This window comes from Oncorhynchus nerka, linkage group LG21, assembly GCF_034236695.1.
Source record: "Oncorhynchus nerka isolate Pitt River linkage group LG21, Oner_Uvic_2.0, whole genome shotgun sequence".
NCBI lineage: Eukaryota > Metazoa > Chordata > Actinopteri > Salmoniformes > Salmonidae > Oncorhynchus > Oncorhynchus nerka.
Window position 1 is genome coordinate 19,392,351 of NC_088416.1, and position 24,581 is coordinate 19,416,931.

The window sequence follows — 24,581 nt, forward strand, 5'->3', positions numbered from 1 at the left end:
TAGTTGGAACAAAAGAGCAGGCTAGCCTATATTTTTGAGGTAGGTGAACATATTGAGGATGCAGTGAGGCATTTAAGATGTACAGTGGAATATATTTTTGAAAAAAAGAACAGCCCCCAGTCCCAGTTTGCCCTACATTTCCAACTCAAAACACAAGACGCCTTGCTTTAGAAGTTGTTCCTTTTGTTCTTCAGTGGTGTAGTGTAAAGCTGTACAATACGAGTGGTAGAAATGCCCTTCTGCGCCCTAAAGAGGAAATATTCTACATGAAGCGAAATACCCGAATGGAGAACTTCAAGCAACATCCTTGATGGAATATGCATTCCTTTCTTTTCTAGGTATAGATAGACTCCATCATGTAATATAATATAACATAATATGGTCGCTGACATACTGTCGGCCTACAATACAGTAACCAAAACCTAAAACGCTGGGACAGCTGGTGCATGTCATCCAATAGAACTGGGCAAAATACTGTACGTTATAGGGACACTCGGAAATTCGGGCATATGCTACTGTACCTGTAGACTTCCAGTCATTGCGCTAACGACAGTTAGCATTGGCTGGTTGAAACTACCTCTGCACGCAGAGACATACAAATGGTATCCACGAGTTCATCTGACTGGGTACGTAGAAAACAACTAATTTCCAGAACCTCGAAGTATCCCTTTAAGATCCTCTGTAGATGACAGTAAAAACCAAAATATTATCAACATACGCTTCCCTCTCCCTGCTCTTGTGGCCTGTCAGGATTATTTGTTTCACCATCTGAATCCTGTTTTCTGGAAGAGAGTGTCGGGACTGTATAATAAAGGATAGAATGTCTGTCTGAGGAGAGACTGACCCAAATGCCTGGATTACTGTTAACACACACACACACACACACACGTTTGTAGGGTTATTTAACCATGCAATATAAGGAAGGGTACTGCAGAGAACAGCCAACAATAACATCCTTGACCTCTATCTGTCTGGATGAAACAGATCGCCACAGTCTGCTTTTTACTATTAAGGTCTACAAGAAATGCTAAAACAGATTGACCAGATTCTAAGAAACGTATTTTCCAAGAATGTGTATCTGTGTATCTGATGCTCTCTCTTTTCCATAACCCCCCCCCGCTGTCAAAATCTACAGTCCTAGTGACCTAGTCCATCACTGACCTTTCATGTCCCCAGGTCCCATGTGTGCGTCTGGCATCCCGTTAGGCTTCTTAACCTCCCGCTGGTCCAGGGGTTCCTTCAGGGTCATGTTGGCCAGGGCAGCCGAGGCCGTGGTCTCCCCAGAGTTGAATTGCAGGGCGGCGTGGCCGTCCATGCTCGAGTTGAAGTCCTGATGCTGATCCATGGCGAAGCGAGTTCAGGCTGGGAGGAGAGAGAGGAGACGGAGGGAAGAAGAAGAAAAAGACAACGAGTTAACGCTCCATTCAGTTTGGATACCTTCGTTTTGATGTCATCCACACAAGCTACTTGGGCAGTTGGAGACAGATCATTGCTGCTTTCAATAATGTCTTGAAAAATTAGATGGGGGGGGGGGGCTCCGCATTTTCAGACTGCACGGAACACAGACTGAACCGAGATTCTAAACCTTGCGGTTGTTGTCGGCTTACTTCAAAAGTGTGTCAGAGGAGCAGAGGCCTGAGAGAACCAACCAAAGTTGTCGGGATCTCCGTAATAGGCTACAATGTCAAAGGGTGAAGATGAACGGGAAGTCATTGACACCTATTCCAAATCGACACCCGGCATTGTTGGGCCTCTGCTGTTCCCCACAGAGAGGGATATGGCTGCAGAGCTAAAGACAGACAGATACCAGCGCACTGTTGAATTCTCCCACAGTTTTATTATGCAGTGTATTCCGGCCCAAAGGTCTTAGTCACCAACCCAAGAACCGCAACGGATTTGTCCACTCATCCCAGGCAGCCCTAGCCTGATCCCAGATTTGTTGATCCCAGATCTCATATTGCCATTGTCACACCAACGGGCTGCAACACTGCGATTTCTATGTCGCCCCCTCATTAGGGACTGATGGGGACAATCGGGACTTTTTCCTTTGTCTCCCCCTCACTTTACATAAGCGTTATGTAAGGACTTTGGGAGCTGAAAGGGTAGTCGGCTTTGCTAACGCAGGCAGACGTGGTGCAACAACGAACTGGCGGCTAGGGTTAGATGAAATTCCAAAAACATTTGTCTGACGCGGGCCCCTCCTCTTCCTGCAGAAACCAGCTTTGCACTGCAACTCATAGAGACTACAAGATCAGATGCACCAATAATAGGGTCCTATTAATGTGTGTGTGTGTGGGGGGGGGGTTCCTCCTGTCTTCTCGAAGGGGAAGTTCCTCTCAAAATACACACGGCAGCCTGCCAGGCGTATCCTGTTTCTGTTTCCTTTAAGTCCAGCGGTATGGTTTGGGTTATGAGGGGTGTGTTTTTGTGTTTATTATTAAGAGGGTGATTGTGTTCTGTCATGCTTGGGGGTCACTTGACGACGTGGGCTTCTTCCATGTGTGCATTTTCTGGACTGCCTTTACAAGACCTTAGAACTGCGTCATTTAGCGATGCCGCACAGAGGATGGCTTTTGAGTTTCTGACCAAAACGCAATCAGCTTCGGACCTGCTTCGAACCTACATCGGACCTGCCTCGGACCCCTGTACTGGCTTAAAAAAGCTAACCACATCATCTTAGAGTATTTTTTTTTAGATGACCTCACCTCACTCGGAATAGGCATGGGCCAATAGTAAGGAGGTTGAGATCTGTGAGTTTGGAGCACTTGGCAACTGTTAGCTAGCCTATGTCCTGGATCAATAGTACAAGATGATATTGGTGAAGTTAGTAGATAAAACGTAGTCAGGAGGAGAAGGCAAACTGAACTGGCACACAGCATTTAACAAACAACGACTGGACTACAGTGATCTTTTAGACAGAATGGGGGGATGGGTGTACTGGGCAAGGGGGAAGGGTTGAAACCATGTTCTGGTCAAGCCCCCAAACCTGTGTGTGTGTGTGTGTGTGTGTGTGTGTGTGTGTGTGTGTGTGTGTGTGTGTGTGTGTGTGTGTGTGTGTGTGTGTGTGTGTGTGTGTGTGTGTGTGTGAGAGAGAGAGACACAGACAGAGCAGTCACAAAGAACATCACATCACAGCCCGGTGTGTACCAGAACCACAGCCCTCCTTATCAATCTACTGCAATTAGGCTACCTACCTTAGTGCTCGAACAAAGAGGTGCGGGGAAAGACGTAGGCTAACTGCAAATAGGCTCACTCAGTTAAAGAGGAGGGAGCAGGGCCCCATTTAAGGGAAAGGGGGATACCTAGTCAGTTGTACAACTGAATGCCTCCATTCAGCTAGTTGGAGAGATACAAAGAAAGGAGGCAACTGCCCAAAAACCGGTGGGAGAGAGGAGACCAAATTGGTGATATGATTTTGGATCTGAAATGCCAGAGGGGCAGATGGATGCTCATGTTAATCCTCTTTGTTGAACATCCCACGGGCGTTTACACCTAATCTTTGTCCCGCACTTAGCTGAGCACCCTCCAACGCCAGGCCAACACACACAACTGTGTAAAGCAGGGCCAAACATCAATGAATAGGCTAGGATATTCTACACACAACAGACCGAAGACTGAACGCACTCGTCTCGCATCATTAGCGAAGAGAAAGAGCAAGCTACCCAGGCTGCACTGTGATTAATGTTTTGTGGAGAAGAAAACCCCAACAAAATAAACATCGTTTTTCCTTTAGGGATTCATCCCAATTTCGTTTTAAAACGTTTTAATCGTTCACACCCCTAGTCAAGGAACATGTCATCAAAGGCAAAGCACTAGGCCTGGATAAACATTTTCTCCATGTTTGACACGATGAGCCTAGCCTACACCCCGTTTATGTGACTGTTGATTTGTTGGTCCTGATTATTGTTTTACACCCAAGCATCGGGACTAGACGTGTTAACCAATGTCTCTATTAGTCCAGGACATAAAAAGTGGTCAAATCTCAGAGCAGGTTAGACTGTCACCTAAAAACTCCCCAGTCTCTCATCCCATGTCTTCTCCTCTGTGGATTGTCTTTCTGTAATACTTCAAAGGTGCAATATGCAGAAGTTGGTACGCCATGTCCTGGTTGCTAAAATTCTAAAAGTTCCCCTAATTTCAGGTTATGTGACAAAATTCAAAAGGCACTCGCACGTCTGAGCTATCTTTTCTTTGCAGGTGCCTGGTAACAGTTGAATAAGATGAGAAAGAAGAAGGAACACCCACACTGCTCTTGCTTAGTGTCACCGTGTTTTTTTCCCTCCGTTTGTATAATAAATCTGCATTTTTTTTCTTCACAATCTAAAATATTGTATTTTCAGCCGTTTGAAGCTAGTGTGCAAAAACTAAACTTAAGAACGGGAAGGCTAGAAATAGGGCACATAGAAAAGATCTACCGCTTCTTAGACTTGCTTTCAATGAGAATGACAGATCAAGAACTCACATTTATTTGTGAATTTGGTCAGGTATGCCCAAAAAGTTACATATTGCAGTTTTAAAGAGCGGGAGGAATACAATGGCTGAGATGATTTGGAGCTCTGTCAGCCTGGAGAGCTACTCGTTGAATAGGACTTCTCTCTAACACACAACTATACATCAGCAGACAGGGAGTGCGCTGGTGGGTGGAGCTAGAACAGCGCTGCATTCAGAGAGAGCTGCCAGCCTGCTGAATGGCCAGGCAGCGCCCAAAGGAAACCTCTCTCTCTCTCGCTCCTCTTTAACATTCATCAGCAGTCGCTGCAGCAAGCAGAGAGAAGGAAAGAGAGAGGGGCAATCTGAGGGAGAGGGGGGAGGGGTCCACTCTAAACACGATCGCGTCAGAGACGACCCAGCCCTTACCCCCACTGCCTTGCTGTAAGAAAGGCATGTTAAAGCTAAAGGGGGAAAGTATCAGAGCAGCAGATAGAACACAGCAAGGACAAAGTATGCAGCGTGGGATTTAGCAATGTGAGATATTTGAAAGCCTTGAGCGCAGTCTGCAGAGATCATATCATCTGCAGTTCTTATAAATTCACCTATAAAAAAAAATATTCTGAAAGCTTTCTCTGATAATATTGTTGTTTGTTCTTTTTCTTGCACGAAACCTGAAAGGTTCCTTCAGTTTATTCAACGATGGAGAGGAGAGAACGAAAGAGCGGGGAGAGAAGGAAAGCAGACGACACAACGAGAACGAGACAGGGAGGGACTGTGTCTAAGGGGGGATGAGGGGCGGTAAAGGGCGAGGGGAGAAAAAAAGATGGAGAGGGAATGGGAGTGAAAGAATAGAAGACATAGATCGATACTGACAGGGAGGAGAGAGAAGGAGACTGTTAGAGAGGAAGGGCACAAGGGGAATGAGACTGTTGCTGGAAGAGGGAAAGAGAGCGAGAGGAGAAAAAAGATGGAGAGGGAATGGGAGTGAAAGAATAGAAGACATAGATCGATACTGACAGGGAGGAGAGAGAAGGAGACTGTTAGAGAGGAAGGGCACAAGGGGAATGAGACTGTTGCTGGAAGAGGGAAAGAGAGCGAGAGGAGAGGCAAAAGGAGTAAGGGAGGGAGAGGGAAAGAGTGAGCGGAGAGGGAAAGGAAGGAAGGGAGGGATAGGGAAGGTGCGCCTGCAAAGCCTCTGGTCCTTGCAGAAAGAAAGCTGGCGCATGCTCAGACCGGGACACACACGCCCAGCCCAATGCAGCGGCATGATACAGCAGAATCCAAAAGAGAAGAAATGGAGGAACTCTCCTCAGTCTTCTAATGCTTGGCTCTCAATCTAGCCTGCATCCCCAATGTCAGACGGTAGATACAGTGATAAAATAGAGACATTTTAGAGATGAACTAGAGACATTTTAGAGATGAACTAGAGACATTTTAAAGATGAACTAGAGACATTTCTCCTCTGGTGTTGTTTCCAATAACAATTTTTTGCAGAATAGCCTAGACGCTTTCCTCTCAGATTAGGCTAGACGCAGCCTTCAGTTTTTCACTTGAATTGGTTTCAGCATACCATGTAAATCCATGTGAAATTAGGCTAGAGGCAAGTACGTGGGCGATTTGAGCATAACACATGCCGTTTTTGAGAATATTTTTAGGAGCCGTTTCTGGGGGGGCCGAACCTTATGAGATGATCTTAATGATCTGATTTGGGGTTTGATTAAAGCTACGCCCTTTCAAAACAAACAGTTTTCTCCTCCCTTTACGTAACCCTAACCAACTAAACTCTTACAAGACTATTGTTGATTAGTGAATACTGCTCTTGAAATAGGCGACTCCAGGCCGGACTGCATTGAAAGCAGAGTCCTTTCCACTTCCTCGACATTCACTTTCTCCTCTGTGTGACAACAGAGTAAAGCAGAACGTGCCGACTAAGAGAAGTCCACCTGACTGTTGTGTAACCGTAGAGTTCGAGGTGTCATTCGAGGTCTGCAGCTGGAACACAGGACACAGTCAGACAGAATTTTAAAGAGGAGAGAGGGAGAGCGGTTGTAGTCTGAGGCTCGGAGTGTTCTCTGCCCATCCATGCAGATCCACACGACGTCTCAAATGGGACCCTATTGCCTATATAGCGCACTACTTCGGACCAGGGTCCAAAGCAGTGCCTATAGTGAATATGGTGCCATTTGGGACGCACAGAATGACAAGGAACATTTGACAAAAACAGCTGGTTCAGCCGATTCACTCTGAGAAACAGAGGGGGAGAGTCAGGAGGAGAATGGCGTGGGACAGAGATGGAATGCAGAAACAGGAAAACAAGCTGATACAATATGGAACAGTGGGATGTTTCTTTCTAATGTGCTGTACTGGGGGTTTCCTGCTTTCACTGTCCCAGAAAATACCAGAGGAAGAAAAAAAGAGCCCAGAAAGGCTACTGCAATGCATCCACCTTGCCCTCTCTGGGGCCCTCCTTCTGAGTGTCCGCTCTTAACATTGCCACTGTTTGGCTCCGGCCGGGGCCGTCTGTACAGTAGCTGTGATGTAACTCAGCCCCGGAAGACTGCCCTCTTGGGAGGGTCGAGAGGGTGAAGCTGCAAGGCTAAGGGGAAAGCAGACCAGTTTTTATGTAAAACAGAAGAAAGGTTTGTTCTGAAATTACCCCACAGTATTACACAATTTAGTTCACAAAAGCCTTGCATTGATTTCTCCCCAAAGAGGAAACTATGGCCTTCTTTCTTGTAATTACAGAGAAGATTAGGCTAAATTCAAAACAAGGTTTCTGGTGATCGGAAACAAAAAACCCTAACGTTGGCTCTATTTTCAGATGCCTGAATGAAAATGTTGATGCCGTTTGTGCAACTCAGGCAGGCATTATCCTGACTCGATGAGAAGCCGGTATTGTTTGGGGATAATGCGGATCATGAACCCAGACCCAGCGGGGAAATACTGGGCAAAACTGGTTGAAATGACGTCATAATCTCAATCCGTTTCTGCCTGTAATGGTGAAAGCTTTGATCCCTTAATGATGTGACTTGTTAAATCCACTTCAAATCAGTGTAGATGAGGGGAAGAGACAGGTTAAAGAAGGATTTTTAAGCCTCGAGACAATTGACACGTGGATTTTGCCCTCTGAACAGCCTCAATTCGTCAGGGCATGGACTCCACAAAGATTTCCACAGGGATGCTGGTCCATTTTGACTCCAATGCTTCCCACAGTTGTGTCAAGTTAGCTGGATGTCCATTGGGTGGTGGACCATTCTTGATACACACAGGAAACTGTTTAGCGTGAAAACCCCAGCAGCGTTGCAGTTCTTGACGCAAACCGGTACGCCTGGCACCTACTACCATACCCCATTCAAAGGCACTTAAATGTTTAGTCTTGCCCATTCACCCTCTGAATGGCACACATACACAATCCATGTCTCAATTGTCTCAAGGCTGAAAAATCCATCTTTAACCTTTCTCCTCCCCTTCGTCTACACTGATTGAAGTGGATTTAACAAGTGACATCAATAAGGGATCATAGACTGATCAGGTGAAAGCTATGTCATGGAAAGAGCAAGTGTCCTTTAATGTTTCGTACACTAAGTGTTTATGTCTAGAATGATGCTTTGTTAATGTCAGTATTGCCTTGTACCTTAAGCTTTCTGCCTTGTATGTGAGTCCATTCGTTTGACAACATTATTAAATAATATTTGCGTTGATATTTGCTCCTCATGATCATTCCTTGATCTTAGTCAGCTAAACACATAATACTTGATTGCACATGGTTTAACTATATTTTATGGACTCAGAAAAACATTTTAATAGACTAATTGCTTCGTCTTATTACGAGCCTCATGTGAGGTATATACACTGCTCAAAATAATAAAGGGAACACTAAAATAACACATCCTAGATCTAAATGAATTAAATATTCTTAAATACTTTTTTCTTTACATAGTTGAATGCGCTGACAACAAAATCACACAAAAATTATCAATGGAAATCAAATTTATCAACCCATGTAGGTCTGGATTTGGAGTCACACTCAAAATTAAAGTGGAAAACCACAATACAGGCTGATCCAACTTTGATGTAATGTCCTTAAAACAAGCCAAAATGAGGCTCAGTAGTGTGTGTGGCCTCCACGTGCCTGTATGACCTCCCTACAACGCCTGGGCATGCTCCTGATGAGGTGGCGGATGGTCTCCTGAGGGATCTCCTCCCAGACCTGGACTAAAGCATCCGCCAAATCCTGGACAGTCTGTGGTGCAACATGATGTCCCAGATGTGCTCAATTGGATTCAGGTCTGGGGAACGGGCAGGCCAGTCCATAGCATCAATGCCTTCCTCTTGCAGGAACTGCTGACACACTCCAGCCACATAAGGTCTAGCATAGTCTTGCATTAGGAGGAACCCAGGGCCAACCGCACCAGCATATGGTCTCACAAGGGGTCTGAGGATCTCATCTCGGTACCTAATGGCAGTCAGGCTACCTCTGGCGAGCACATGGAGGGCTGTGCGCCCCCCCAAAGAAATGCCACCCCACACCATGACTGACCCACCACCAAACCGGTCATGCTGGAGGATGTTGCAGGCAGCAGAACGTTCTCCACGGCGTCTCCAGACTCTGTCACGTCTGTCACATATGCTCAGTGTGAACCTGCTTTCATCTGTGAAGAGCACAGGGCGCCAGTGGCGAATTTGCCAATCTTGGTGTTCTCTGGCAAATGCCAAACGTCCTGCACGGTGTTGGGCTGTAAAAGCACAACCCCCACCTGTGGATGTCGGGCCCTCATACCACCCTCATGGAGTCTGTTTCTGACCGTTTGAGCAGACACATGCACATTTGTGGCCTGCTGTAGGTCATTTTGCAGGGCTCTGACAGTGCTCCTCCTGCTCCTCCTTGCACAAAGGCGGAGGTAGCGGTCCTGCTGCTGTGTTGTTGCCCTCCTACGGCCTCCTCCACGTCTCCTGATGTACTGGTCTGTCTCCTGGTAGCGCCTCCAAGCTCTGGACACTATGCTGACAGACACAGAAAACCTTCTTGCCACAGCTCGCATTGATGTGCCATCCTGGATGAGCTGTACTACCTGAGCCACTTGTATGGGTTGTAGACTCCGTCTCATGCTACCACTAGAGTGAAAGCACCGCCAGCATTCAAAAGTGACCAAAACATCAGCCAGGAAGCATAGGAACTGAGAAGTGGTCTGTGGTCACCACCTGCAGAACCACTCCTTTATTGGGGGTGTCTTGCTAATTGCCTATAATTTCCAACTGTTGTCTATTCCATTTGCACAACAGCATGTGAAATTTACTGTCAATCAGTGTTGCTTCCTAAGTGGACAGTTTGATTTCACAGAAGTGTGATTGACTTGGAGTTACATTGTGTTGTTTAAGTGTCCCTTTATTTTTTTGAACAGTGTATAATATGCATATGTCAAATATTACCCCACTACAACCCTGTAAGCAGTCTATGTAGATGCACGAAAAATGCTAATATCGATACCATGACTTGACTGGGATTTGTGCCACATATGCTAAAACTGTAGCATTTGGAAACAGTGCTAGGGAAGCTAAACCAAAGCATGGATTGCTGTCATACCTTGTCAACAGACTGCTTACAGGGTAAGGAAACCAATATGTCATTTCTGGTGAACTTCCCCTTTAATTTAGGGCAACAGACCTGCTGCCACTGACGGAGGCATAAAAATACCCCATGAACTCAGACCTACTGACCCGACACAGAGTGCCCATCATTCGTCAAAATACTAACTTAGTAACAGTATTATTTTCAGTGACTCAGGAGTGGACGATGACGCGCATACCCAAAAGTAGGCTAGGTCTTGTATCTTCTACAAGGGGCACGGTCTTAATCTGTGAGCTCTTGTGTTCTTCACTGTGGTGACAGAAGCCAAAGGAAGTATCTACTTTATGAGCTGTGCTGCGAGGAGAGGGGACATTCCAGCCATGCTGATCACGCCCCCATCAGCTGACTGACCGACATGCTTCTCAACATTCCTCCGTCACTAGGCCTGGCTCTATACACTCCCTCAGGTCAGGGGGTCAGGGAGAAGACATTGTTGTCAGTCATCACTGATGTCGGTGATGTCCTCCAGGACACACCCTCATCCCCCCTTCACTTCAGCTCTCCAGAGGTTCAGGGCATGCGGGCCCCAATGTTGACTTCACTACAAACTAGAGGTCGACCGATTAGAATCGGGCATAGCTGATTAATTCGGGACGATTTCAAGTTTTCATAACAAAATCGGTAATCGTCATTTTTGGACGCCGATTATGGCCCGATTACATTGCACTCCACGAGGAGACTGCGTGGCAGGCTGACTACCTGTTATGCGAGTGCAGCAAGGGGCCAAGGTAAGTTGCTAGCTAGCATTAAACTTATCTTATAAAAAAACAATCTTAACATAATCACTAGTTAACTACACATGGTTGATGATATTACTAGTTCATCTAGCTTGTCCTGCAGTGCATATAATCAATGTGGTGCCTGTTAATTTATCATCGAATCACAGCCTACTTCGCCAAACGGGTACCTAACCATAAACATCAACGTGTACCTAACCATAAACATCAATGTCTACCTAACCATAAACATCAATGCCTTTCTTAAAATCAATACACAAGTATATATTTTTTAAACCTGCATATTTAGTTAATATTACCTGCTAAAATGAATTTATTTTAATTAGGGAAATTGTGTCACTTCTCTTGCATTCTGTGCAAGCAGAGTCATGATATATGCAGCAGTTTGGGCCGCCTGGCTCGTTGCGAACCATGTGAAGACCATTTCTACCTAACAAAGACCGTAATTAATATGACATAACATTGAAGGTTGTGCAATGTAACAGCAATATTTAGACTTAGGGTTGCCACCCGTTAGATAAAATACGGAATGGTTCCGTATTTCACTGAAAGAATAAACGTTTTGTTTTCGAAATGATAGTTTCTGGATTTGACCATATTAATGACCTAAGGCTCGTATTTCTGTGTGTTATTATATTATAATTAAGTCTGATTTGATAGATCAGTCTGAGCGGTGGTAGGCAGCAGCAGGCTCATAAGCATTCATTCAAACAGCACTTTCCTGCGTTTGCCAACAGCTCTTCGCTGTGCTTCAAGCATTGCACTGTTTATGACTTCAAGCCTATCAACTCCCGAGATTAGGCTGGCAATACTATAGTGCCTATAAGAACATCCAATAGTCAGGTTTTATATAAACATACATAAGACATGGACGAATGCGTAGAATTGCAGGAACTTCCCTTAAAACCGCAACAACAAAAAGTCCTCATGCAAAACGTGTAGAATTGCAGGAAATAAATTATATTATCAATCCAGACCTTTGACACCTATAAAATGTGTTTGACCGAACCTTCTCAAATAGTATTTGAGTACCCTTGACCTACAGGAGCGTTGTGTAGCAAAATCACTTAGAATTACTGACTTAAGCTAAATGTTTCGGTAAGATAAAGGCAATTTCGGACATTTTCCGTCTATCATCCCAGCTCTATTTTGAACCTTGTTTTGGTCACTTTCTGAGTATGCCGAAATGAAAACGTGGGAAATTGATGTAACAGGAATACTATTGAGAGTGATATTGAGTATCATTACCACACTGTATTACAATATATTACATTGCAATGTATTACAATAAGCAATAATAACCTCAAACATACATATTACATGTTTCAAACAAGGCCCAGGCCTGTGTGCTCTCTGTCGACAGTAGATTAGGACATGAAAGGAATCTGTTAAGGACGCAGACAGAGAAGAAGTCATCAAAGACAGCTGCTTTCCATTCAGCCTGGTTTATGCAACTGGTTGAATATCCTGGGATTAGGCAACATTCCTAACACACAAATTGACAAGGGTTCCTTCCTTTTTGAACTTCAGTCTGATTCCTAAAAAGGTTTAGCTATCATTCAATCACCGAGGAGGAGGATAACTAGGGCGCAGTCAAGTCAACCGTGACGTGACAGAGTATCGACCATAAATAAACGGACGGCTCCGGCGAGTCCATTGACATTCATGGACTCAAAGTGAACCATCTATTTCAAGGTAGTCATCACCCCCCCCCCCCCCCCCCCCTAAATATAGCAGCACCCATTTAGCCAAAACGCCTGGACACACTCTACTGTTAGGTCTAGGACACCCTCACAGTGCAAGAGAAACTAACTACTCCCTAGCGGGCAAAGCTGGTTGCAGCTGCGTCATTATGAAGTCATTGGAATGATATCATCGCAACCAGTTTTGCCCGCTGGGTCTGAATCTTCTACTCAGGATGTTGACCAATAAACACACCTTGACATGTCTGCACGTTTAAGCCCAGGCCAACCATAATTAATTGGCCAGTCTGCGACAGGTGTCGAGTCTGCTACAGATAGAACACTTATAGAACAAGCAGCCTCTCCATTACGCAGTTAACAGCCCAAGACCCAGAGACATATTAAGAAACATTGTTACCGTGCTGAGTCTGCAAACAGAGTAAGGCTGCATGACGTCAATACATGCGACTTAAGGCTGCGAGTAACCATGAATCAGCTCAATTATGTTGTAAGAGTAAAGATGACGGTAAAAACAAGATCATAGAGTCGTTTATGTTTATAGTTGAGGTTTTGGCTAGGGGGTTATGGGACTGTGTGTGTGTGTGTGTGTGTGTATGTGTGTTCTGTATGTGCTCGTCTTTACAGACAGAGGGTCACCCACTCCAGGAGTCCTGCCTGCCCGCTCCACTCACAGTTGGCTGCCTCAGTCAGTGGATCTGACCTAGTTTCCAGTCAGTCCCTACTATTAGGGAAGGAAGGGATAGAGGCAGTACTTCACCACACTCTCTTTTCCTTTTCTCTCTCTGTCTCTATCATTCTCTCCCTTTATTTCCCCTCTCTGTCTCCAACGGCATCCGTGTGGACCATGAACTTTGGTCTCATACTACAGACGTGTCGGTGGAAGCACAGGGCTCTTTGCTCAGCGCAGCATGATGAGAGAGAGTAATGAGGAAGAGAGAGAGGCAGGGGGGGGAAGTAAAAGAGAGTTTGAGCGAGAAAGAGAGCTGGTGCTGCCGACTTCCTCTGGAAACATCAGTATCTGCTAGAAACATATCAGAGATGCTCTCCGAGTGCCACTGCAAATGGATATACAAACCGTTCATGCGTGCAGCATTAGGCTACCACTCCTCAGAGCTAGAGAACCAGCTAGTCCCAAGGTTAAAACATACATGAGAAACATTGACCTTGTTCCTGCCCAGACGTCCAGGCTTAGCCCAGTGCTGAATCAGGACTCATGGGTAGAGGTTGTAACTGACAGTTAGACTTACAGGTTATGTCGTTGTCTTTTGTTTGAATTGTTTATGTGTCCGCTGTGCGGGGGAAATGATAATACAAGCGGAACTACGTAGCTAATACTGTTGTAACGGGGATCCTTATTGTAGCAACGCACTTTTGGAGGGAAGGCAATCCTGCGCTGCGTTAGCTAAGTTTTCATGTCATCGGGTGTAGTTCATAAAGGTTGAAGAGTGTATGTTAGGATGAAGTGTGAATTCATGCCAGGAATAATAAGTGTGAAGTTTGATTTCCTCCCTTCTGTAATAAGCAGCCAATGAGGTATTTGTTCCTTTATTCATGTGTTTAATCTGAACCCGTTATAACGCCGGTTAAACTGTTATGTATGTAAGCACTTCAGAGTTATACCAAGCTAATAAGTCACTCGTAAGATAAGGTTGTAAGAGTGTGCTTAACTGTATTTTTCATTTACTTTATAGTTCTCACGGAAGGTGATAATTCTGACTAAAACTACAGAATAAAGCCGCCAGTTAAAATCAAGGAACGGTTGTGCTCGTGGTTACTGAAGGGAGTTACAGAGGTCGACCGATTAGGATTTTTCAACGCCGATACCGATTATTGGAGGACCCCCCCCCCAAAAAAGTCTATACCGATTAATCGGCCGATTTTTTTTTTTTTTTTTAAAGGTATTTGTAATAATGACAATTACAACAATACTGAATTAACACTTATTTTAACTTAATATAATACATAAATTAAATCAATTTAGTCTCAAATAAATAATCAAACATGTTGAATTTGGTTTAAATAATGCAAAAACAAAGTGTTGGAGAAGAAAGTAACAGTTCAATATGTGCTATGTAAGAAAGCTAACGTTTGAGTTCCTTGCTCAGAACATGAGAACATATGAAAGCTGCTGGTTTCTTTTAACATGAGTCTTCAATATTCCCAGGTAAGAAGTTTTAGGTTGTAGTTATTATAGGAATTATAGGACTATTTCTCTCTATACCATTTGTATTTCATTAACCTTAGACTATTGGATGTTCTTATAGGCACTTTATTATTGCCAGTGTAACAGTATAGCTTCCGTCCCTCTCCTCGCCCCTACCTGGGCTCGAACCAGGAACACATCGACAACAGCCACCCTCAAAGCATCGTACCCATCGCTCCACAAAAACAGCGGCCCTTGCAGTGCAAGTGACACAACTACTCCAAGTCTCAGAGCGAGTGACGTCACCGATTGAAACGCTATTAGCGCGCATCCCACTAACTATCTAGCCATTTCACATCGGTTACACCAGCCTAATCTCGGGAGTTGATAGGCTTGAAGTCATAAACAGCTCAATGCTTGAAGCACTGCGAAGAGCTGCTGGCAAACGCACGAATGTGCTGTTTGAATGAATGCTTCCGAGCCTGCTGCTGCCTTCCATCGCTCAGTCAGACTTCTCTATCAAATATCAAATCATAGACTTAATTGTAACATAATAACACACAGAAATACGAGCCTTTGATCATTGATATGGTCGAATCCGGAAAATATCATTTAGAAAACAAAACGTTTATTCTTTCAGTGAAATACGGAACCGTTCAGTATTTTATCTAACGGGTGGCATCCCTAAGTCTAAATATTGCTGTTACATTGTACAACCTTCAATGTTATGTCATAATTATGTACAATTCTGGCAAATTAATTACGGTCTTTGTTAGGAATAAATGGACTTCACACAGTTCGCAATGAGCCAGGCGGCCCAAACTGCTGCATATACCCTGACTGCTTGCACGGAATGCAAGAGAAGTGACACAATTTCCCTAATTGTAAGAAATTCATGTTAGCAGGAAACATTAACTAAATATGCAGGTTTAAAAATATATACTTCTGTATTGATTTTAAAGAAAGGCATTGATGTTTATGGTTAGGTTTGGTGCAACGACAATGCTAAATCATCACCCATTTGGCGAAGTAGGCTGTGATTCGATGAGAAATTAACAGGCACCGCATCGATTATATGCAACGCAGGACACATGGTTGATATTACTAGTTTAACTAGTGATTATGTGAAGATTGTTTTTTATAAAGATAAGTTTAATGCTAGCTAGCAACTTACCTTGGCGTCCTGCTGCCCTCGCGTAACAGGTAGTCAGCCTGCCACGCAGGCTCCTCGTGGAGTGCAATGTAAGGCAGGTGGTTGGAGCATTGGACTAGTAACCGGGAGGTTGCAAAAAACGAATCGCCAAGCTGACAAGGTAAAAATCTGTCGTTCTGCCTCTAAACAAGGCAATTAACCCACCGTTCCTAGGCCTTCATTGAAAATAAGAATGTGTTCTTAACTGACTTGCCTAGTTAAATAAATCAAATAAAAGATCAAATAAAAAATTGGCCAAATCGGTGTCCAAAAATACAGATTTCTGATTGAAAAATCGGCCATAATTAAATCGGCCATTCCGATTAATCGGTCGACCTCTACTCATGGGTGTGTTTGATCCTACCGTTAGGAAATGTTCATCTCCTCAATGCACAAACGTGATGAGTGGTGATGGAGAATGAATACCGTCGAATAACATTAGGCCTCGTTCAGTATTTTCACTCAAAACAACTAAGAGGAAATAGGCAGCCTAACATCCCGACAGGCAGAGTTTAACCACAACTCAAAGAATCAGCATGACAACGAGGCCAAGACATCCCAGATTAGTAGAGAGCCAGCCAAACCAAAGGAAGCTCATCTGGGCTCTCTCTCTTTGCAGTGCTGTGGCTCAGTGACCTTGCTACCTAATACCATCCTTACACTATAGCACACTACAGTACAGTGGAGGCTGCTGAGGACGGCTGATAATAATGGCTGGAATGGAGCGAACGGAGTGGCATCAATCACATGGAAGCTGTGTGTTTGATACCATTCCACTTAATCGGCTGCAGTCATTACAACGAGCCTGTTCTCCCACATTAAGGTGCCACCAACCTCCTGTGCTACAGTAGAGTATGCGTGGCCTTGAGATCTGAAAAGAGAGTCAGGACAAGACCTAGCATCTGCTCTGGAGATCACCTACCTGCATGAGACATAGGTTCATTAATTAGGCTAAAGGTATCCTCAAGTACTTGAGTCAATATTATTGCTAGGTTTTTGTATTGCACATTAAATGCAGGCTAAAATGTATGTAGCCTATTCTTTCTCAAACGTTAGGTGAATCCAATGACTGTATAAATAAGGGTGGACCTGCTTTTCCAGTTTGTTTAAAGCTAGCACTACGGCTGGGCGATATGGTCAAAATCTCATATCCCTATATGAGTCATTTAATATCCCGATAACGATACATATCACGATATAGCACATTTTCTGTCAATTCAATAAATAAATAGTTTAGATAAAATTACCACATGACATTTTTTTAAATGATTATTTCTTATTACATTTTGAAATATACTCAACAAATAAAAGGTACTTACTCATATTTGATTATTTCTCCTTTTATTTTGAACCTTTGTGCAAATTTTCAACTAAAGCATGTAACAAAATATAAAATAATGTGTAAAATCTAAAATGGTAAATAGAAAACACGTAGTTGCAAACAAAATATATATCTATATATACATTATATATATATTCTTTTTTTTGGGGGGGGGGGGGGGCTTGCCTGTTTTGCATGTTATTTTGGCATTAATGTGTCACATATCAATTTGCATTTGGTACCTTGGGTCAAGTGTTAGCACCAACTCACAAAACACCCGTTTCTCGACCGTGTAAATTGGGGCATTGTCTCTGCAGATGTTAAGTTGTAACGGCAGCTGTTATCTCCTTCCATCTTCGTGATTCTTTGCCATATGCTGTGCCGCGGGCAAAAGCCTCTTGCAACGTCTGAGTCGGGGGTTTGTTTTGAGCACTCAACTATACTTTTTGGGTTCTCAGCCGTAGACTCTCTCCGTACTGTTTCACATGATTCTTGCGTAGGTGGTAAAAGAGGTTAGTGGTGTTTGAGCCTGTTGTCGGGACCGGCCTGCGGCATATTTTGCAGAGGTCGGTTTTCTGGTCCGTGTCAGACTTTTCATACCCAAACCACGTCCATGTGACAGAAGTAGCCCCTCTTTTAGGTACGATCTCCATGCTCTGTGTCACGTTCGCTCTCCTCCATGTTTGTTTGTGTTGCAAATTTCCTTCCACACGGCATGTGTGGAAGAACGCAAAGCAACATCCAATTGCTTTGCGTAAAGAGTGTGATTTGCGACACAACGAAATAAACGATAGAGCAGAATGTGAAAACGATAGACGTTTTTCATATAGTCACACAATATATATCGTCATATCGCCCAGCCCTAGCTAGCACATGCAAGTAATTATGTATTTATATGCTAAGATGTCAGAGGCTCATGGCGCAGGGAATCAGTGAGAGTGGCCCTCAAAGAATGTCTGGCATTTACCTATATCCTGTACTGCAAATGTCCCCGAGGAAAAATAACAGCAATACTAATCCTATATGTAGGTACATCTTATAACAGAGTGCAAGAGAGAAAGCAAGGACATAGACAGCTTTGAAACCAAGTCCCTTAATCATGCCCTCAAAGGCAACCAACAGCTCGTAAGAGTTGTCAATCATGACATACTTGGTAACATTGGTCTCCTCTACACCCAATGTCCTTTTAAGAATAATGGACTGGCGTGTATGAGATTTCAGGTTTATTTCACGGGTGCGAGAGATCACGTTACGCTAACAAGTCATGTCCTGTTCATCTGGCTAGGGGTTGAGTGTGAGAGACATCTGATGGCATGGACCGCTGATGACTGCACAGAGGCATGTGTACAGCTGCTTGTGGCAGGGCAGGCAGACAGACAGCGTCCCAAATGGCACCCTATTCCCTACAGCTGGGGTCCAGCAGCAGCTTACGCCAGGCTATGCTAACGCACTCAGCATGGGTCTCTGAGACAACTCTTTGATTCATAGTGCACCCTGACATGTGTAGAAGTGCAGAAAGTAAGGAGTACCTTGGCTAAATATTGGACCAATGCCAATTAGTGTTGGCTAGGATCTCTTTTTCGTCATCCAATCACAATGATGCACTCTAGTTTTGTGGACATTGTTTATATAAAGAGTTATGCGATTGTCAATTTAGTTTAGTCTTTAATCTTAACTTGAAAATGAACCCTAAAAGCATTGTTACTGGGGCTACGTTGTAGAACTAGGGCTAACTGAATTATGGTCCCTGCCTCTGATCCCATTCAGTGAGGTCAAAATGGATGAGTGCAGATGTAAATTCCCTGCCAAGAACACAGAACAACAACTCACCGCCATAAATTAGGGGCATAATTTAATTATAGTATATAGTATGACTATCATACTACACTGCAGTAGCATGTAGCCTGCAGACCAGCTCATCCAATTAGGCTTTAGATATGTTTTACAGAGCTCCCTAATTGGGCGGTCCAATCAAATTATGCATGTAAATTTGAAAACTAAAAGGTTTGTCAGAGAGCAGAGGGCCATTTGTCAGCATTTTTTTGTATTAAAAAACCCCCATAAAATGATGGCTAGGAATAAACCTTATTTTCTTAAGTCAGGCTATATCCCAATACTAATGAGCATAGAATACAATGTTAATGAAAATTAGGTCTAGTTCTCAAAGTGTTACTCAAACAGGACAACATCATTTCTACAGATTTCCAACGTATGAGATCAGGGAAGAACAATTCTTACAGCATTCTCCAGGACCCGTTTAACAAGATGGGCGTGGAGGAGGAATTGGATAGGAGAGAGATTGAGATAAGCCTTTGTCCCTCGATATTCCTTTGAAATGGACTCTACCTATGATTTTCGACCTCGAGCAAAAATAGTCGAGGGATAATGGAGAGTGTTGATTCATCTAACAAATGTACAGACCTATCGGCAAGTAGCGAAATCGGAGTGAGATCATGCATGCTCATCTCTCACTGCAACTCAAAGCACAAGAGCTATGAAAAAATGCGGAGAGCAGAGCGAGAATGAGGCGTGTCTGCAACATAGAAAACACCGACAAAAAAAACGCCATCATGTTATGGCTCAGTTTGGCAAAAATAGACCTCAATATGAAAATTACAAATGTGCTGAATAATATCGAAATAGTACGGGAAAAGGGTGTATCGATGATACAGTGAATCGATTTGTTTCAGACAAAGCACCACATGGCAAGGGCACGCGGAATGCATCTCCTCAAAAATTAGATTGGACTTTGAGCCAAGATATAGAGGCCTACATTTTTCTAACAAAGTGGCTTAAAAATAATACCCGGCCTACTACTTGATTACAAAGTTGCAATAGCAATACTTTACATCGCATGCATCCCTGGAAAGGGAGGTGCGGCTACAAATCATTCCTGAAATATGAATAATTAGCTAGTTAGCAAATGAGGTAATACGCAGGTGAAATAACATTTCACAGTCTACTTTTGGATTTCTATAGTGGGACAGCAAGTAACTACAGCCAGGCAAGCCACTGACAATAAGTGGCCTGGTGATAAGGTGCAAGTGGTGAGCTGATAAGCCAACATCAGCACCACTGACAGCGGAAAGCACAGCTGCGGAAATCCAATTTCATAGGCTCCAGAGGCAATGCTAATGCCTATGATTCACAAGTGTTGATGTAGCTATGAAAGTTTGCTACCGTCTGTACATGGATCAAAACATATACTATATAAAAGCTTTTTTTAAACTATCCTGTAAGGAACACTGTGTGATTTCTTCTTTCAGTTTTCTCAAGCAAGACAAGCTACCCAAAGTAAAGACAGGCCCCAAGTAAGAAAAACAGAAGGGCCCCACTATCTTAAAATCATAGCTAAAAATCCGTGGCCATTATAATTGGCGAGTTTAGATAGCTAACGCTCAGCTAATAGGTTTGGTAGCTTGCTAGATCATTTGTAGCTTGCAAGCTAAGTTACACCCCTTGGCTACATCAATTAGCTAGCTTAGCCTCAGTTTACGCATCATGACAACTGTCATATTTAAATAACGAATGTAAAAGTCAAAATATATAACATTAAACTACAAAGGGCATGTTCATGGACAAATCCATTTAGCCACTTCTGATCCAATTATCCACATGGCTTGTTTGGGGCTCCTGCCTGGTGCGATGAATTTGCTTGCCAAGGCAAGACAGTACCCAGGCCCGACCTCTCCTCACACCCAGACCTACAGTAGGCAACCGGAAAAAAGGATACGCTCGGTGCCTCTAAGCTACATGACAAGCATGAATGGCGCTTTTGTTTTGCCCCGGAAAAAAAAGCCAACTGCTCGAATTCTTCATCATTCGAAGACACCTAGGAGCGATGACTTGCGGAATGTACTAGGTTTGCTAAAAATAGATAAAGCGTCTTTCTCTCTTACCTGTGTGGCAGACAGTTATTGTCTCTCCAGCTGCAGTCACTCAGTGGACACCCGACAGAGACGAGTAGTTCGCTAGGCGGCCTTAAGGGGAGGAGGGCGCCAGAGTACAGGCAGAGATTGTTCTGAAATTCTTCCTGAGCGTTCTGCACTGATGCTTGGAATTAAAGAGGTTTGTGTGTAGGTAGGCCGACACTGATCTCAGAGGAGGCTGGTGGGAGGAGCTATAGGAGGACGGGCTCATTGTAATGGCTGGAATGGAATTCATGGAACGAAGTCAAACATGTGGTTTCCGTATGTTTGATGTGTTTTATACCTTTTCCATTTATTCAACTCCAGTCATTTCAATGAGCCCGTCCTCCTATAGCTCCTCCCACCAGCCCCCTCTGTCTGATCTGTTGATAAGATGGTGTTAGAAGATAATGACATTAAAACTAGTTTAGCTGATATAAACAAATTGCAGGTCTTCAGAGATGATCTACAATGCTTACCCAACCGAATGACACAATGGTAGACCTAACTTGTTAAATAGCCTTCTGTCCTATGTAATAGGTGACAGACACAATTCTTACCAATAGGCCACCTTTTGTTATTTTCTCACATTAAACCAATGTCTCATCTAATCTAATATATTTGAATTTCCATTCCTCTAGGCCTGGCTTAGTGTCAATTTACCAATGATTATATAAGAATTACTGTAAAATCTGCTTAGAGGGATCTGGAGTGGCAATACCCCCCTTGCCGTAAAACCTGTGGCTGGGGTATAACAAGGGAAGCACTGTGCTTGCCACTGTTAGTGACCTCTAAACATCTATAGGCCTTTACTGCTCTGGCAGACTGACTGATCTAACACTCCTCCATACTAAACCAACCATAGAGGGCAGTAATTGGTTACAATGGTGTAATTACGTGTAACTAGACTACACATACACGTACAGTGTATGGAATATAATTTGTTTCCTTATGGAACCAATGGAATAGTCCCCAAAGTGCAAACCCCAAGCTAAATCAAGCACATCTCAAGTGTATTATATGAACATATTTGGCATATTTCACCCTAGGTCTGGTATGTTTATTAGGAGATAGAGCCTCCTAGAAACACATACTGATATTTTGCAAAGCAAGGGTTTGCATGTGTAATACATGTTGCATACAGAGTGTTGCCAGAAAGCATTGCATTGTGTCATACATTTTATCGACAAAGTCTTAACCATGAGGCAGGGTTGAGGTTAGCCCCTGGAGTTGCTTAGCAACCAGACCACTCGAGAAAAAGCATGCATTTTATTCTGCAGTTAGGGACAAAGGAGGGAGAGGGTGAGAAAGAGGCAGATGGTACACGTCTGAAATTACTATGGTGTGTTTGGTCTGCATTTTATTGTAGGTGATTTGACATTGTTCCTCATTTTAAACTGTAAACGATATATAACAATTGGTCTTAACATACCCTGAAATAAATCTTAATATTTTACTACTGGTTAAGGTCTTTCAAAGCCAAACACAATAAGATAAAACCCATCTGCAGTTGTGTGGTTTGAAATAGTTCTGTCTATGCCATATAGCTTTGCATAATAGTGTGTAGGCTATGGTACGGCACTGTTCATTTAATTGCAATATTTAATTGCCATATTAGTGTAAGTAAGTAAGTAGCCTTGCATTAGCCCTGGCTGTTTCTATAGCGTGAGGCAGCTTGGACAAGACACTAGTCTATCACTGTAAGTGTAAGAAGACAGAATATGTCTTTCTGCTCTAGTTTAGTTTTAGGCACGTGAGACCGATTTATGTTAGATTTCAACTAAAGGCAGTCAAGTAGGAACAGAGAAAAAGCTCCTTGATTTTTTTGCCACAGGGTGGCATTCTTTCTCTGGATAACATCCCCCAGTACAGACTTACTCAATGCGTACAAAACAGTATGCTCTTTCAATGACATCGACTGACCAGGTTAATCCAGGTGAAAGCCATAATCACCTGTTAGATCCTAGAAGGATGCTTAAGCCTTGAGACAATTGAGACATGGGTTGTGTGTGTGCCATTCAGAGGGTGAATGGGCAAGACAACAGATTTAAGTGCCATTGAAACAGGGTGTTGTAGTAGGTGCCAGGCGCATCGGTTTACACATGCTCAAACAGTTTATCAAGAATGGTCCACTGGTGGCAATGGGAAATGTTTTTTTTTTTTGCGGTGTCCTACCTTTGTTGAAATCTCTTCAAACTGCAGTAAAACAGATGGCGATAGGTATTTTACAACCCACCGGTGATAGTAAACCCTGTGCCTGGGGCTCCTGGACAATATACAGATAGATATGGAAAAGCATACAATGCTCTTGGAGGACCACTTGACTGTCCTTTTGGAAACCCAAACTGCCTATATGGAGTTACACCAGGAGGAGGATATGCTTGTCATGACTATCTTGCGGCAGGAGGCTAGCCTAGTGGTTAGAGCGTTGGACTAGTAACCGAAAGGTTGGAAGTTCAAATCCCCAAGGTACAAATCTGTCATTCTATCCCTGAACAGGCAGTTATCCCACTGTTCCTAGGCAGTCATATAGAATAAGACTCTGTTCTTAACTGACATATTAAATAAGGGTTTTCCTGTCTTTGGCCCAGCACCTGACTCTAATGGCTGTTCATGTACACAAACCTTGTTGTAAAAGGAAGGCGTTGCAAGTGGTGTACAAAGGATGAGAGAGATGGACATCTTCATTATCCTGAACCATTTTTCTGTGCAATGTGTCAGAGGGGGGCTGTCCCATATGTAAGGATGAGGAATGTGTTTAAATGATATGCGTACTATCATTAATTATTATAATCATGCATTTTACTGTAACTTTTGATAATTGATAAATTAATGTACTAAACAACATACAGTTGTAGAGTATTCGTATAAGTATTTTGTGTGGTATACCACAGTTACATGCATTGATGCATACTAACCGTAGTGTATTAGCGACACTCAATACTTTGCACTAGCATTACTGCTAGTAATGTACTAAACAACATACAGTTGTAGAGTATTCGTATAAGTATTTTGTGTGGTTTACCACAGTTACATGCATTGATGCTGTCACGTTCTGACCATTATTTCCTGTGTTTTGTATTTAGTTAGTATGGTCAGGGCGTGAGTTGGGTGGGCAGTCTATGTTTGTTTTTCTATGATTTGGGTATTTCTATGTTTCGGCCTAGTATGGTTCTCAATCAGAGGCAGGTGTCATTAGTTGTCTCTGATTGAGAATCATACTTAGGTAGCCTGGGTTTCACTGTGTGTTTGTGGGTGATTGTTCCTGTCTCTGTGTTTTGCACCAGATAGGGCTGTTTTTGGTTTTCCACGTTTATTGTTTTGTAGTGTTCATGTTTATCTGTTTTTATTAAACATGAGTCAATATAACCACGCTGCGTTTTGGTCCTCTACTTCACCACAGGAAAACCCTGACAGAATCACCCACCTCAACAGGACCAAGCGGCGTGGTGATGGGCAACAGCAAAAACAGCAGCAGGAGCAGCAGTAGCAGCAGTGGGAGAGGCTGCACTACTTG

At 43.4% G+C, this 24,581-nt stretch overlaps 1 protein-coding gene across 6 annotated transcripts in view; it reads right to left on the reverse strand.

Annotated features, from left to right (window-relative positions):
• LOC115104029 (microtubule-associated protein tau-like) overlaps positions 1-21,208 on the reverse strand; it is a 43,446-nt gene extending 22,238 nt beyond the window's left edge. For all 6 annotated transcript variants that reach the window (XM_065006415.1, XM_065006411.1, XM_065006414.1 and 3 more), the window contains exons 1-2: positions 21,056-21,208; positions 1,162-1,362 (exon numbers count right to left, since the gene is read on the reverse strand). In XM_065006415.1, coding sequence (XP_064862487.1) covers positions 1,162-1,345 — 184 coding nt within the window. In that variant the 5' untranslated portion in view covers positions 1,346-1,362; positions 21,056-21,208. The remainder of the gene's footprint in view (positions 1-1,161; positions 1,363-21,055) is intronic.
• Between the last annotated feature and the right edge of the window lie 3,373 nt (positions 21,209-24,581).